Source organism: Euprymna scolopes, chromosome 31, assembly GCF_053919585.1.
Source record: "Euprymna scolopes isolate OS-2025 chromosome 31, ASM5391958v1, whole genome shotgun sequence".
Lineage (NCBI taxonomy): Eukaryota > Metazoa > Mollusca > Cephalopoda > Sepiida > Sepiolidae > Euprymna > Euprymna scolopes.
In genome coordinates, this window is record NC_136512.1 from 54323601 (window position 1) to 54341565 (window position 17965).

At 34.4% G+C, this 17965-nt stretch overlaps 1 protein-coding gene across 1 annotated transcript in view; it reads right to left on the reverse strand.

Moving 5' to 3' along the window:
* The window catches only part of LOC145255751 (phosphatidylinositol transfer protein alpha isoform-like), a 164331-nt gene that overhangs the window by 35301 nt on the left and 111065 nt on the right, over positions 1–17965 (reverse strand). The window contains exons 5-7 of the mRNA XM_080114397.1: positions 11221–11298; positions 10038–10118; positions 1886–1963 (exon numbers count right to left, since the gene is read on the reverse strand). Coding sequence (XP_079970523.1) covers positions 1886–1963; positions 10038–10118; positions 11221–11298 — 237 coding nt within the window. The remainder of the gene's footprint in view (positions 1–1885; positions 1964–10037; positions 10119–11220; positions 11299–17965) is intronic.

Genomic DNA, 17965 nt, shown 5'->3' on the forward strand with positions numbered 1-17965 from the left:
AAATATCTGTAATATGTGCATATATTTTCACAAAATTAAAAATGGATGGAGATTATACATAACATTGAATATTTTTTTTTTTTGCTTTTTTTCTTTGTAATTGATTGAGAATAGCGATTTAATAAAGTCATTGTGAAATTTTCATTTATATATTTTTCAGTTTTGCAATTTTTCCTATTTATTCACCCCAATAACTAAGGAATAATACCAACAAAATGTGGAAAAGGTATTAAAAAAAAAAAAAAAAACTTAAATGGCATAATTTTAGGTTCAAATTCTAATAATTGAGATTATATATATCTGATGGCATTCATCTAGTGTGAGTCAAGCTGGATCCAGACAAATTCAACTCATACTGGGTGAATGCTGCTACAGATATATATATATATATATATATTACCTCATTAGGTGTGTCATATATATATATATGACACACCTAATGAGGTAAAATTTTATCCAAGATTGCATTTTAAGTTTCAAATACCTCAGATTAGGAACTGAGGATTGCTATTCGTATGGACCCAAAATCCCCACTTGGTAGGTTAAGGAATGAAAGAGCACTCATTAGATCTTCTCTCACAAAAATCTAGCTAGTAAAAGACCTGTTCAATATTCCATATCTTGATTAGAATAAACATGGAAGCCAATATAATAATTAAAATTGTATGTACAGTGCACTACAACTCAAAGATGTATGTATGGAGGGGGTAGCCACATTTTCCCACTCGACAACCCAACATTGTGTGCCATGAATTTGTTCTTTGTCTTCTCTTATGGCCATGTCATTATCTCTTCTGCATTGGCAGTCGTTGAGGGGAGTGCACAAGTATTTATAAAACGAATACAAAACCTAACTCCAGAGAAAACATTGGTGAGTGTGTGCGATGCCATCATGGGAAACTATCTCTAAACACTAAGGTTCACATCTACTGTCGAGGCTGGATTTGTCAACGAGTTGGTCAATTCATCTCCCCATCTACTCTGATCAACAGTGTTTAACTGCATCAAATGTCCAACTTGTAACTACTTATTGACCGTTGCAAAAATGCTCCCAATCGTCATCAACTGGACACTTGTGAAAATGCGACAAATCAATTCCAGCATAAAACCCATCAATGTCTGCATTAAGGAACGAATTCCAATCCATTGCCTACTAATAAACCTTATTTCTTTTTCCTTTTACTTCAACACTTGGGGGGGGGGGCACCTATAGTATCGCAGCATCAATGAATCTAAAGTCAGGGAAGCAAATATACATATACTACAAATGAAGTACAGATTTATGTATTTGACTGAAATTAAATGCTATAATTGTTTTTATATTATAAATTAATTTAGTTGTAAATTAGCATAACTAAAGACAATCTCAGTAAACTCAAAATAACTAAGGAAGAAACAAAAAAATCTTTGATGACATTAAAATTTCAGAATCTTAAGTATACACCAATGAAAAATATTTTCGAAAAACTGTTGCATAATCCATTCAGACAGTATCAATTAGAATCTTCGTGTTTTTATTCAGAATCCCCCTATCAGAACAAAAAAAATGAGAAATCTGTATAACAAGTGACATAATGGAAATATATTCCATAAATCATAAATTGTTCAAATAGTTTTTGTTTTTTTTTTTTTTTAAAGAAAATCAAATTTTAAAAAAAAAAACAAAAAAAAAAAACAAAAAAAAAAACGGCTTTCTTATCCGTAGTCGGGGGGGGGTGCATGTTGGGGAAGGGGGGATAATTCAAATTTGCGAGATTTATATTGTAATCACTAAAAAACGATTTTATTTAAAAATAAAACTAGTTGATCAATTTACATAAATTTTAGAATAGTATAAAAAAAGATTGAGAAAAGGATCAATTGATACATATTTTTTACAACTTACCATCCAGCCATCTTTCAAAGGTCCTCGATTAGTTTTCTCCGATTTATACATACTTGGATCTTCATCTTTTTTATAATCCTTGACAGAATAAGAAAAATAGCTATAAAAGATTCATTAAGTCTACAATTCAAAACAAACAAGTCTATTAATATAAATATACTAACTTGAATATCAACAAATTGATAACTATCAACAAAGGCTTAAAAATGAAGTGTTTTAGAATTATAGATTAAAAACATAAGGGCAGGGATGGAAAATTACAAAATAATTGAAAAGCCTCAAAGTGATTTCAGTTAATGAAGTTAATGTTCAATCACATCCATTAAATCCATCCATGTATTAAAATACAATGTTCTAATGCGCATGTATTCAGGTGATCCCAGGCTAGATAAAGCTTTCAGACACATTTGGTTTGATAGTTTTACAGCCTAACAAGTTTTGATCAACTGATTAAACTGGCCTGACTTGGCCCATTTCATACTCTAGTTTTAACCATTCATGCATCTCAGTGCATTTTTGAGATTTTAAACCTATACATTTTATCAACATTTTATTCTATTTTGATTATTTTTCAAGTAAATATTTGTTACTCATTGTACAAAATTTATTGGAAATGTACAAATCTTGAATCTATATTTCTCTTGTTTAATCGCAGAGGAATAAATAACAATCTTAGTTAATTTTTAATAAAAAAGTTTCATGAAAATTATCTAATTTTTACTATTGTACTGGCAATTTTTTTTTTTAATTTAGAAAAAAACTAGCAGGAACACTTAGCATTCCCTGGGATTGAATGAAAATTATTATGTACTTTTTTCATTATGTACATAACCCTATATTACTTTGTTTTGACTGCCCCTTCTGTTTCACTCCTTAATATAGTTAAAAGTTGGGTACTTGTACAGTTTAGTCAAGACATTAAAAAATGAAAATATCAAGGAAAAAAAAAAAAAGGTTATTGTTTTGTTTGTTTTGGACTGAAGATCTCCGAAAAATTTCATTTAATTTGATCTAGTTTTTATTTTACAGCAGAAAAACATGTTTTTATGAGAGCGTATTGAAGTCAGCCATTACGAAATTTGTTGGACACACCAAAGGAAGATTAACTCCAGTTAAAGCATCAACACTCCCTCTCCATCTTTATTACTAACTTTTCTTCCTAAAAAAAAAAAAAAAAAAAAAAAAAAAAAAAAAAAAATCGAATCTTTTGCTCGGTATCATAAATTGTTTTTCGCTGTAAAATAAAAACTAAGTGAAATTTTTTTTTTTCAGAGAACTTCAGACTATAACGAGTAGATACAATATAACTTTTTTCAATATTTTCATTTTTTAATGTCTTGACTAAACTGTATAAGCACCAAAAGTTGAAATATAGAAAAATTTAAATATATACTGAAATTTCATTCAAATAGGATATACATATTTGAAGGGGGGTTCAGTCCCCATGGGTCAATTAGAGGGGAAGATATATAATTATTTGGCACGTAGTGGGAACAAAGATTTTGGACCACTTATTATCTTCTGAGAATTTATACATGCAATATAAATTTCATAAAAATTGAATATTGAAATTATAAAGGGGTTATGACCTCATTTTTTTTGTATAAGTTGGTTGGTTGTTTTACAGCATATCAACTCTTTTTGGGTTATTTAATGCCGAATCCAGTGATTTTGAAGAAAAAAGATTCATTAATGTTCTAATTTTTTTTATATCTTTAAGTACCTATTCATGGTGTTTGGTTTTTCTTTTTTTTTTTTATCCAAATCTTTTTGAGTTATGTTATGTTGAATTTAACCATGAAAAAAATTTGGGTTTCAAGGTATTTATATCTTCAAATATTTATTCATAGGATTTAGTGGAATTGTTTTGTAGAGAGAAGTTATTTTTGTTTGTTTGCTTGCTTGAGATGCTTAACCAGAATATTAAACCTTGTTAATTTATTTAATGTCAGGGGGAAAAAACCAAAAAAAAAAACAAATCCTTTCCTTTTTTATATTTTTGAAAATAGTCTTGTTACTCTCAAAAAGGAGAGAATTTTGTCAAAGCAGTTGTTTTTGAAGATATTCTTCATATTGTTAGATATTGTTTTCTAACAGTATCAAGGGTTCTACATTCTATGAAAAGATGTTTGACAGAGCAAATTTTCTGACAGAATGAACATTGTGGTTGCTGCTCATGATTAATTATGAAGGAGTGCACGAGTTTTGCATGACCAAAATGTATTCTAGATATAATTACTTGTTCCTTTCTTGATTTTCTAGGAGTTCATCTCCATCCTTCCAATATGGGTTTGATTTGGTATAGTTTGTTATTTGTATCATTCTATTGTTGCGGCCATTTTGTATAAAATAGTTGGTTGATTTTATATTTAAGATCAGTGTAGGCGATGTTAATTGTATTTGAATTCAAGTTTAGAACTGATTTGGCTGCTAAGTCAGCCCTTTCATTTCCTTCGATTCCGATGTGGCTTGGAATCTAGCATTTTTTTTTTTTTTTTTACATACGTATCCCCACATTATCAAGGCCAAGAGGCCACTCGAGAATAAGGGTTAAAGAGTGTACAGTAGAAATTGGACAATATAGTAATCATTAGTAATGGAAATTCAGTAAATTTTTTAACTTATATGGAACGGATAATTAAAAACTTCTTTATGTTAGACTTGAAGACAATCATATTGTAGTCAGCCAAAAAACAGGAAAACGGAAGATAATTCCACAGGCGTGCAGTTCTAAGAAAGAAGCTTTGTTCGTGGAATCTGTTTAAGTTTAGGCACAGATAAAGAGTGGGGGGAATTATTGATAGGGTTTTCAGCTAGACGAGTGTTTCTTGTGAAAGTTTGGCAAGTGGGGGACCATAGATTGAAGCTCAAACACTTTCCATGAAAATAACGATACATCAGAGAAACTAACAACATCTCTTCTGTGAGAGGTTGCAGGGAAGAGAAAAGGACATCTCCTATGAGGCTACGAAGTCTATTTTGAACTCTATCAAGGCAGGACAAGTCCTTTCTAGCAGCTCCTGCCCAGATGTGGTAACAGTATTCCATCCTTGGACGTACCTGGCTCTTATATAGATAGAGAATTGCATCACCAGTGAGATATCTACTGGATCGATAGAAAGATCCCACCATTTTTCCAGCGGCCTTGGCAACAGATTTGATGTACGTATTCCATTTAAGATCAGGAGTAACGATCAAGCCCAGAAGGTTGTCAAAACTTGAGGCCTTCTGAAGACGAGAGCCATTCATTTCAATTGATGCCAGATGTGGATCAGAATGTTGATGATGTAAAGAGAGAAGCTTGGTTTTAGATGCATTAAAAGTAACCAATCACTCCTTTCCCCATTGTACTACGTGCTCAAGATCAGAGGAGAGACAATCGGAGAGAACTTGGTTATTTACTGTCTTAGATGTGATACCATAAATGGTAATGTCATCAGCATAAATGTCTACAAATGATGTAAGAATGTGATTTGGAAGATCATTAATGTTGATCAGGAAAAGAGTTGGGCCTAGGATGGACCCCAGCATTAATACTGTGAGCTTCTGATTTTTGCCCCTCAACTACTACTCTTATGAACCTATCAGAAAGAAATGATTTAATAATCGAGACATTTCCTGCTATACCATAGCTAGAGATCTTGTGAAGTAAACCTTTATGCCATACCCTATCAAAGGCTTTAGATATGTCAAGAGCAATTGCTCTAGAAAGGTTGCCTCTGTAGAGAGATTTATTAATCCTATGAGATATAACTGTAAGCACATCTTCTGTAGATCTAGCAGAACGGAAACCATATTGTGTGTCACTAAGGTTATTTTTGTTGAGATGGTTGATTACTTCTGTATTTAACAGATTCCAGCAACTTACTCATGACGCACAGGAGACTTATTGGCCTGTACTGAGAGGGGGATGAGCGATCACCTGAATTCTTAAATACAGGGCATACTGATGAGATTTTTCAGGGTGATGGGAAGCTATTCTCCTTAAGACAACGTTTAAACAGTTTTGTAAGTATGGGCGCTAGTTCTGGTTGAAGTTTTTTGAGTACTATAATTGAAATACCGTCAGGGCCGATTATGATTATTTCTTTGTTTTTAGGAGAGCTGATTTTATTTAGTAGTTTGATAACTAGAGGGTTTTCAAATTTTATTATTCAGTGATGTTAGAACCTGAAAATATTAGATATTTTTTATGTTTATTTATTTTTTTTTTTAAAGATATTGAAAGGAAAGTTGATGGCAGTAAAAATGGAACTTTCTGCTGGAAAGGCCTTTGTTTTATTTGAAACTAGCGAGTAGTACCCGGCGTTGCCCGGGTGTTTGAAGGTGTGTGTGGAAACTCCAGAGGTGGGGGAAGGGGGGGGGGTAAACGAAAAAAAAAAAAAAAAAAAAAAAAAAGTATGAGGATCGAACCCGAACCCTTGAGGCAAAGTTGTAAATTAAAGTGTGAAAAAAAATACATGCGATGTTAACCATTGCCCCACCGCGACATGCTTACGGAAATACGTTTGAATTTATTTAATTACTTGGATTTAGCTGGTGCTCATTTTAATGAGTTAATAAGGTCAAGTTTGACTGCGGGATTTCATTTACTGCTTAGTTTTTGGTGGAGTTTCAGGTAGAATGTGTTCCTGGATATTTTCAACGGGCATTTTGGATTCTCGCTATATTAAAGGGTTTTATAGCTTTCTTTTTGTTTCAAATGACTCCTTATATCTTGGATTGAATGTAATTTCATATGCTGAATTATTTGGGTGTGCTTTTGATTTAGTGTAATATTGGACACCCAATGTGATTCCTTATATTTAAAGGAATCACATTAGCCTCTGCATGAAGGTTTTCAACTGGGGATGTTTCTAAAAGCACCAAGTGCTAATCTCAGGCCTCCATGGCAGATTGGATCTAAAATCTTTAGGTATGAATTTCTAGCTGATTGGTATATAAAACTACCGCAATCTAGTTTAGATCTAATCAATGTCCTATATAGTTTTATTAAAGTTTCTTGGTCTGCTCCCCACTGTGTGAGCTATCACACATAGTTGCAGTCTTATTGCAACTACTTAGGTTCTTTAGGTATGGGTAGGGTGGGGAGGTGGGGGTGAATGTAATTTTTTTCCTTTTTATCAAATATTAATCCGAGAAATTTGTGTTTATCCACAGTGGGGAGTCCTATTTACTTGCCTCCCCATGAGGGCAATAATAAACACAATGTCAGTTTTTAATTTGGGAAAAATCCAGCTCTCCCACCGACCAAGGAGAGAAAAGGTGATGCGCAACATCAGAACAGATACTGGGGATTACCGTTAGTTTCAGTGTAAGGTCATTGTGAAATTTTCTCTTATGATAAATGTACGCATTTAGTTTTTGATTGAGAAAATCTATATCCATTTTCTATTGCCCATTTGTCCAGTTTGTTTAGACACTGTTAGAGTTCGCATTTTTATGTGCAATATACCAGGAGATCATCTACGTATAAGGATTCCTCAACACCAGGATCTAAACATTTCACTATGCTGTTCATTTTAACATTGAATAGCGTCATGGATAGCATGCTTCCTTGCAGGACTCCATCCTCCTGGGTCATAGTGTCAGAGAAAGTGGATCCAATGCAGTCAGATAAGAATCCATTTATAAATTGTGGAAATCAAGACTACGCAAGTCTCATTATGCCATAATTCCATGTAGAGTCATAAGCCTTCTCTAGGTCGAAAAAAGATAGGTGCTCATTCCTGATAAATACTTCCTTTACAGCTGTTTTCAATCGGATTAGGTGATCGGCCCTACTTTTATTACGCAATCCACATTGTACGTTGGAGATAAGGTTGTTGGATTCAAGATACAAAACGAATCTGTCATTTATTATTCTCTCCATTATTTTACACAAACAGCTGGTTAATGAGTTTATAGTTTTGAGAGTTCAAATGGGTTTTTTTCCCTAGTTTTGAGATTGCTATTATTGTGGTTTGCCTCCACAAGTTTGAGAATTCACCTTCTGTTCATAATTTGTTTAATTTTAGCGATTCTGAAACGAGTTGCAGCAAGAATTCGTCTACAACTGCGTCGTGAGATCTTTTAATAGAATCTTTTAATTTGGTTAATGTAAGCAGTTTACTGCAATCTAAGTTTTTCGATTTAAAATTTAGTTTGTGCTGTTCAGCATTTTCTTTGTCAAATTTTTTTATGGTTTTGATTGAATGAATTTAGGAAAAGGTTTCAGCTAGTAAGTCCTTTTTATCAGTCACTTTGGAGTTATTTTTAAAGAGATGTTTAATTGTTGTTTGATGATTACCTGCCATTTTTCAAATTATTTCCCATATTTCTCTTGATTCCGAGGAGAAATTAAATTTTCTGGCAGTTTTTCCAGCATTCTTTTTTAGCTGCCTTAATTACCCTATGAGCTTTAGTTTTGTTCAGCTTCTATTCAATCAGATTTGAAGTTGAGGTTTGTTTTTGGGATTTCTTTAAAGTCATTTTTCGTTATTTGACAGCTTCCCGACATTTGTCATCAAACCAGGGTCTGTTGAGCCTGTTAGGTTGGTTGGTTTTAGGGACGCATTCATTAGCTATTTCGATTACTGTTTCTGTGAAATATTTTACCGAGTCATTTGTCTCAGTGTGATTCAGCCTATTCCTACATTTTTCTTTGCCTTATTAAGTTTCCATCTGGGAGTTTTTTTTCACTGTTGGATTTTGGGCTTTTTATCATGATCGCTGCCACAAGTGTTGTCATATACATTCCAGTTAACATTCATATGTATTGATAGGTAACAAGCTTAGATCAATGATAGTCAGGTTGAAGTGTGTAGGTGTACCATCATTAAGGAAGCATATATCATTTCCGTTAAAGTTTTCTAACATTTTGCCTTTTTTATTAGTGTCTTTACATCCTCACAGGATGTTACTATTAAAGTGCTCTATTATAGATAATAGTTTTAGTTATTGGTCGATCAGTTTTTTTCATTTTTATCCAGGTCATCATTTGGTAGGATATACAAAGAACATAGTCATTGTTTTATATAAAGTGGCGTTAATGGCAATTGTTTGGATGTTGATTGCTATGTTTATTTCGCTGTGGGGTATATCATTTCTGACCGTTATAGGCAGATTCTTACTTTTGCTTTGGTTTATTATTTTTATTGTTTTATTTGAAGCAAGATATTTTTCTTTGAGGCTATTTTGGAATTTGGGCCATTCTTCATGGTTTAATGAGATTAGTTTATTAGCTTTTTAAATTTGTTGCATATTTCATTGTGTTGATGTGGTCCGTGTTTTGTTATTTCAGCATATGTTTCATCTTTTAAACATGTTTCAACTAATTTCCTAGCTTCTAAGTTACGTTTCTTTTATATTTTATCTCCATTATTTCTTTTTCCTTTGCATAGATTTTACATATTCTGGAGTATGCAGGATGATTTTCTCTGCAGCTTGTACATTTTAATTCATTAGTACATTCTTTCTCAGTGATTTGGCTCTCTATCCCTACACTTTCCACATGTTTTTTTCTCTGCAGGTTTCCTTGTGGTGTTCATACTTGTGGCAATTAAAACATCTTAGGAGCTGGTATACTTTTACATTTACATAACCAATTTTAACTTTTGGTATCATTGGGGAATTGAAAGGTAGTATATATGTATGCCACAATTAGCCTACCATACCTTTTTATATTTGTGGTTGATCACTATTTTCTCAGTTTCTTTTTTGTTTCTTCCGTTGATAGAAAACTCATAGCTTCAGATCACTCCTTTAGATATATTCAGTGTTTTATGTGGGAAGACCACATTTGTATTCGTGGAATTTATCCATTTTAAGTAAGTTTCGGGTATCTTTCTGGTTGGTGACTTCTATTAAGGTTTCCATCTTTTATTTATTTTTTTCTTCATTGTTTTAAAAGTGCTTCTATTTAGAATTTTCTCTATAGTGATAACTCACTAATTTTTTCTTTTCTATTTTTTGTAGAAGACAAAACCGGCATATCAGTACAAAATGTACAGAATTAAATCGCAATTACAAATATTGAAAGCAAACAAGTGAATAGCTATTAGTCAGAAATTTTTGCAGGAATCAGATTTTTTTTCTAGCAGACTTGTCACATAAAAGCAAATAAAATACATTCACAACTATATAAAAAAAAAATATATATATATATATTTACCCTATTCATGTCGGAGGAATCAGCAATATCTATTAAACATACATTTCTCTCTGCTAATTGGTCAGGTGGTAGACTGTGAGCCTGAAAAATAAAATTTTCCGAATAAAATATAAATAAAAAGTATTTGTTAAACTAAGAATATTTATGCGATGTTGCCCAAGTGGAGACATTACAAATTGAGAGGCTTAGAGAAAATAATTCAAAATGCAATCAGATTTACAATTTTAATTTAATTTTTTTTTTATATAATTAAAAATAGTTTTAATTTTCCCTTGTTTAATTTTTGATTTCAATAAGATTAGATTAAATAGATTTGGATTTTTGTAGATACATTTTTACTTACTATTACAAAAAAAAAAAAAATGCAAATTATCTATCCTCATTTCCAAAATTTTGAAACATTTTTGTTTCTTGCTTTGTGATACACATTTAATAATTTTTATATACTTGGAAATAATTAGAAAAATTAATTTGTATTTTTCCAAAGTTATGTATAGACAAGAACAAGAAAGCACAAGAAACCTTGTTTCAGAATTTGAGGGTTGGGTTGGTTGGTTGTTTTACGACATCAATTTCATATCATATTTCCAGGTCATTCAATGATTTTGAAGAATAATTTTTTAATAGAATTTTTTTTTTTCCCAAGTCAGTTTCTATTTAACCCATAGTTGAGACCCTAACAGGTACTACCACTCCGGGTCAGAGTGGACCTGGGAGCAATGGCAGTTAAAGAGTGGCTCCACATTCCCCAAAGACCGCAAAGCTGGGGCCTCGCCATCGGATATAGTTTAAGATCATATCCAGAACCTCAGAATTTGAGAGGAGGATTAATAATTTGTATTATTTGGAATACTGTTCTCATTTCTGTTATTGTAACATATAGATTGCCGAGTTTAGCAAGACACACTTGAAAAGTCAGAGGTTATATCAGGCAAAAGGTTGTGAAACTAATATTAAAGAGAGAAAAGTAGTCAAAATGATCCAAATAATACACAGGAAACATTGAAATAATCTCTAATCAAAATAATATTTTGGTTCCAATATGCCCTTGTGTGATTGCTGAAGATTTCGATGTAAAAATACAAAACCCAAAAGCGTTAGATTCTACTTAGAATCATCTGCAAGTGAAGCAAAAAAAAAAAAAAAAAAAAAAAAAAAAAAAAAAAAAAAAAAAAAAACTTACATTCTCCAAGTTCCCTTGTCCTTCGAGATGAATAGTCTCAATCTTCAGTTCAAACGCTTCTTTCATGTATCCTGGATTCTGGTAAAGAATATGTTAATCATTTTAAGCTCTTCCTTTATTGGTTTGTAGGGAGATTGGAATGGAGAAACTAAGACTATATTTTACAAGGTTGTGGAAATTAGGTTTTACCAATTGTGGAAATCTGGATAAACCTGAATTTTATTTTTTTAAAAATTTATTTTTAAATCAGAATTTTGGAAAGTAGGTAGACATTAATGTAAAAATCTTTACAATAGTCATAGCTTGTGTCAATTTTTAGATTTAGCATAAAGAATTTATTTATAAATATCAAATTTCAATCTTGTGAAAGATTCATATTCAAAGTTCATTAATATTAAATCAGTTTATCATGTCCAATTAAATAGAGTTTAAAATTAATTTTTACTTTATATATACTTAATTATTATAACACTGGAATAGGGCCGACCACTTCCCTAGAGGAGTTCATAATTAAAGGATACTCTAACTTACCATCTAAATCTGACCTCCCAAGATCGCCATGGGCATGGAATATGTGCCTACATTAAAGATGGCTTCCTGTGTGACAGGGATATCTCCAGAGAAGACCCCAATTTACCTTATATGTGCTTCCGAGTTGCACCTGCTTACACTACCGCATTCATATTTGCCCTCTATCGCCTCCACAACAGCGGAGTTACTATCTTTAAGAGTATATCGGAGAAAATTGACCACATCCTGTCTGCTTATCCCTCGGCTAATATTCACATTTGTGGTGACTTCAATGTCCATAATGTGGAATGGCCGACCCACTCAAATAAGAGTGATGATGATGATGAGGGAAGGTTCTGTCATGATTTTGCCATTGCCTATGACCTCACTCATATTGTTCGCGAGCCCACCCGTGTGCCTGATACTATTGGTCACTATGCAAGCCTTCTAGACCTTTTTCTCTATGCTCATGTTCCGTTCTATCTCCTCTGGGATCCTCCGACCGTTGTATCAGTTAAGATAAAAATGAAATATAAGTCTACAGACGTACCTCTCCACCGTACTGTATACCAATACTATGGCTGACTGGGATAGCTTCCGTACATTCATATCTGATCTACCTCTCCATTCCATGTTTAAAAAGGAGGTGTCCTCTATAGTATCAGACCTGATCAAATGGTTACTTGTAGGCATAGACCAATTCATACCATCTAAAAAATTCCAACAAAAACCTAACAGCCAGCCATGGTTCTCCCCTGAATGTGCTGCTGCCATCGCGCACAGAAATCACTTTTTCCATAGCTACCAACATAATAGATACACCGAGACTAAAGCTGCTTTCAGGACTGCCAGCAACCACTGTAAAAAGAGTAATAAAAAATTACAAGAGCTATATGCCCAATCGGTTAAATCCAAAGTAGCTGATCAGCGGCTTGGTTCCGACCAGTTCTGGCAAATAGCAAATAGGATCCTGAACAGAAGTGTGCGTTCTATCCCAACCATTATCAATGGACCAGAGGTCATCTCGTCAGCATCAGACAAGGCCAAACTATTTGCCAAGAACTTTGCAGCAAATTCTACCCTATGTTACGAAGACCATCAACTCCCCATAACACACAACACGCTAGGTAACATACAAATATTTGTACGTGAGGTCGCCAAGCTAATCAAGAACCTTGATTCCAGTAAAGCAACTGGTCCTGACGGTATTTCAATTATAGTGTTAAAAAAGCTTCAACCAGAACTTGCCCCCATACTTACAAAACTGTTTAAGTGTTGCCTTAAGGAGAAGTGCTTTCCAACACCCTGGAAAACCTCATCAGTATACCCTGTATTTAAGAATTCAGGTGATAAGTCATCTCCCTCTTAGTACAGATCAATAAGTCTCCTGTGTGTCATGAGCAAGTTGCTGGAATCCATATTAAATAGAGAAGTAGTCAACCACCTCTGCAGAAATAACCTTGGTGACACGCAATATGGTTTCCGTTCTAGATCTACAGCAGATGTGCTAACGGTTATATCTCATAGGATTAGTGAATCTCAACAAAGGCTTCATTTTTAGGGCAATTGCTCTTGACATATCAAAGGCCTTCGATAAGGTATGGCATAAAGGCCTACTTCACAAGATTTCCAGCTACGGTATAACTGGAAATGTTTTCTCAATCATTAAATCATTTCTCTCTGATAAGCTCATAAGAGTAGTAGTTGATGGGCAGAAATCAGAGGCCCACAGTATTAATGCTGGAGTCCCTCAGGGGTCCATCCTGGGCCCAACTCTTCTTGATCTACATTAATGATCTCCCAAAACATACTAAAATCATTCGTTGACATCTATGCTGATGACACTACTATCTATGGTAGCACATTAAAGGCCGTAAATGACAATGTTCTCTGATTCTCTCTCCTCAGATCTTGAGCGCGTGGTACAGTACGGGAAGAGGTGGCCGGTTACCTTTAATGCATCCAAGACCAAGCTCTCATCATTACATCATAAACGCTTTGATCCCCATCTGGCATCAATTGAAATGGATGGCCCTCGTCTAGGGGAGGCCCCATGTTTTGATAAGCTTCTGGGTTTGACCTTTACTCCTGATCTGAAATGGAACACACATCAAGTCTGTAGCCAAGGTCGCTAGGAAAATGGTGGGATCCTTCTACCGCTCCAGAAGATATCTCACTAATGATGCAATTCTCTATATAAAAGCCAAGTACGTCCAAGGATGGAGTACTGCTGCCACATCTGGGCAGGAGCTGCTAAAAGCAGCCTATCCTGCCTTGACAGAGTACAAAATAGACTTTGTGGCTTGGCGGGGGGTGCTCTTTTCTCTTCCCTGCAACCTCTCTCCCACAGAAGAGACGTTGCGAGCCTGTCTGTTTTATCATTATTTCCATGGTAAGTGCCCATCTGAGCTCAATTCTCTGCCCCCCCCTCGCCAATCTTTCATGAAAAACACCAGACTAGCTGAAACCACTGTCAATTTTCCCCACTCTTTATCTGTGCCTAAATCAAAACGTAAATTCCATGAACAAAGATTCTTTCTTAGAACTGCATGCCTGTGGAACTCTCTGCCGCTTGCCTGTTTCCCCTCCCGACTTCAACAAATTCCTGATGAACCGCCCCCTTAAGTAATGACACTTTATCAATTCTCCAATACTAACTATCACTACAATACTATCCCTCTGATTTATGTACACACAATAACCCTTATCCCCGAGTGGCTTCTGGGCCTTGATAAGTGGTGACCATGTAGAAAAAAAAAAAAAAACAAACAAAAATAAAAAAAACACTAACTGAAGTACTCATGCATGCCAGGTGTTTCAACTTTGCTTAAATTTTATAAGATTAGAAGGTAAATATTTTGCAATTTTTGTATAATAAAATTATACAGATACTATCAAGCTGCCCAGCATTGCCTGGCTGTAAAATATGCTTACATATATTTTGATTAATGCAGATTTTGTATTTATTATATCATATTGGACCCAATATATAGTAATGATTTAAAAAGAAAACATGACTCGTGCGCCACCAGAGAATTGAAACCAAAACATTTAGCTTACGATTTACTTTTTCCTTTAACGTTATTGCCCGAGCTATGAAAATACATTTGCTGCAAGGCTAAAAATTAAAACATGAACCAATAGCTATTACGTTGTGCATGCATATTCATAATAATGAATGACCGTTACCTAGCAAATTCCATATTTGTAAAATTTTCACTTTTGCATAGATTTTCCCCAGCTAAAATCCAAATATAAAGTTTCGCATGGGTCCAAATACCCTATATATTAAGTTTCATGTCTGTAGACCAAAAACTGACAGGAGTTTGGTAAGCAAAATTTTTTAAACATACGCATACATAAATATATAGAAAAAGTTTGTCTTTATCATACCCTTTTTATGCAAATATTACCCAAGTATAAATCATGTAGAATATCTACATGAATATAATTATGCGTAATACTTAATTAACTAAAGATTATCATTCCATAAGAAAATGAAAAAACTAATAGGGAGTTAATTAAAACTAGCTGGACCTGTGGAAATTCCACAGAGGATTGATTCATATGTAATATATTGATTTTATTATTTTTTTTTTATTACATTTTCACCTCAAACAAGGCACATTGGGGGCTACTATCAGGGGTAACAACTACTGTGGTACTATGTTGGGATTTGGGCAGCAAGATGTCAGTTCATATTACATTTGAACTTCTGCATGTCAGTGCAGTTGGGGAAGTAGGGACCTGGAATGGAATTCCAGAGTTTAGTGTTTCTGGGGAAGAAACTACTGGAGTAGAAAGATCTTTTACATCTAGGGATCTCTACTGTGTGGGGGTGGGATTTAGCTGCCTGTCTGGTTTATTGAGGGTGTCTACGTCGTGGGGGCACAAGTGTCTGCAGATCGTCAGAGCATTCACCATTAAAATACTTGTAGAACAGGCAGGGGGATGCAACATTTCGTCGATGGGACAGAGGCTGAAGCTTAGATGCCAGTTCAGGACCTATCAGATTGGCGACTCTTTTGAACCTTGTCTAGGTTGGTTGGTTGTTTTTGTATTACGGCATATCAACCCTTTCCAGATTATTTAATGCCGAATCCGGTGATTTTGAAGAAATTTTTTTAATAGAATATATTTGTTTTTTTGCAAGTCGGTTTCTATTCAACCCATAGTTGGGACCCTAACAGGTACTACCACTCCGGGTCAGAGTGGACCTGGGAGCAATGGCAATTAAAGGGTGGCTCCGCACTCCCCAAAGCCCGCAAGCTAGGGCCTCACCATCGGATACAGTTTAAGGTCATATCCAGGACCACCTTGTCTAGGAGCGAGAGACTAGTAGCAGATGCACCAGCCAAAATGTGACAGCAATACTCCATACATGGGTGAATGGTGGCCTTATAGAGGTACAGGATACTTTCGGGTGTTAGTTTTCTAGCACGGTAGAGAGAGCCTACCTTCTTCACAGCGGCCCTGGCACTAATGTAATTGTTCCAACTCATGTTTCCTGTGAACGTTAGGCCAAGCAGTTTGAAAGATGTACTCTCAGATAGGGAGTCACTGGCCATTGCTATTGGTGGCAGAGAAGGTTTCTTGTAATTATTGAAGGAAACCAATTTAGTCTGGGCAGCATTGAATGTGACCATCCATTTTTGTCCCCATTCCACTACAGATTGGAGGTCATCCTCTAGTGATGGCATTCTGTAGATATTCAGCATAAATGGAGACGCTCTGATATTATTGTAGCTATTTTGTTAAAACTGCAAAAGTATTTATCCAAGCTAGCAGGGATGCCTGGCGTAGCCAGGTAGTTCAATATATGTTAATTCTTGCAGATTTCATATATATTATTATAGAGTTAATGTTCTATCAACTTTTATATATTATAAAGTTGCGATTTCAAAAATCGCAAATATATCTATATGATTGGGTTTTTCAGATGGAATCAAAACCAAATCCCAAACTTATGAATATATATATAAAAAACAAAATACAAAAACAAACTTTAGTTCCTTCAGCTAAAATCGAAATCAAAACCAGGACGTATGAAGAATTCTTGATAAAATTATTTTTAAAAAAATAGATTATTGGAATACCATTAGCTATATTCAAAACCAAAACTTATGTACTTCCATTTTTTGTAATAAATAATTTTACCAAGAATTCTTCATAACAATTAAACGACCTGGATGTAAGCGTGGCACAGAAAATAACACACTATCGTATTAATATATAGATGAATGTTTAAAAGAATATGCAAATTAGCTAGATCTTTTGCAGATGAATGCAATTTCACAACCCATATATAATAAAGTTGTATTTTCTTTTTAACACATTTGCTGCCAACTACGAGTATGCTTGTACTCTGGCATTTGCTTAGCCTTGCCCGCTATGAGTAAACATGTAACAAAATTCTTTTTCTATTAGTCAATGCATGCTCGGCATGTACGATAACCATCTTTAACTTGAACTGGCATCCCAAAATAACACATTGAATAGTATGTTTACTAGTTATCTCATATTTGATCCCTGTGATGTATTTTTTTCTCGCAAATATGTATGATTCACTATAAATAAAAGCGGATTTTAATTATTTTTATTACAAAAATACATAAACTGATATTCGTATCCAGCACACCAAGATATTTTCTAATTTAATGTATCAAATATGAGAACATCATAAATACAAATTTAATATATTTTGTTACAGCGAGAGAGAGAGAGAGAGAGAGAGAGAGAGAGAGAGAGAGAGGTGAGTAAACGTGGAGGTAGACACGTCTACCAGAACCGAAGATCAGCTGACCAGATTACGTATGTGTGACGTGGTCAGGTTGGCAGATCGGTGAGATTTGATTTGGGCTTTGAAGAAGACGGACGGTTTTCCGTTGTCTCCCCCTCTTAACTGGGGAGGGGGGAGACGAACGCTGACGTGTATAGAAGAAGAACCCCCACACAGGCCGATTTCACTTCCACTTCTGCAGGACCTCTGGGGAAAGTGAAATAAAAACTATAAAACCCATTCATCGTCTTGGAGTGATAAATCTTCGTCAAACAGGTATCAAGTCTCCCTCCAGGATGAGAAATTTCCAGATGGTCCAACATCGAAGAAGCAGAGGTAGGTTCAGAAATTACATGTCACACACACGATTCCTTTTATGATAATCAAACACACAACCATTTATATTAGAGACAATCATACGCACACGGAATCCTTTTTATGTTATACACAAAGCGT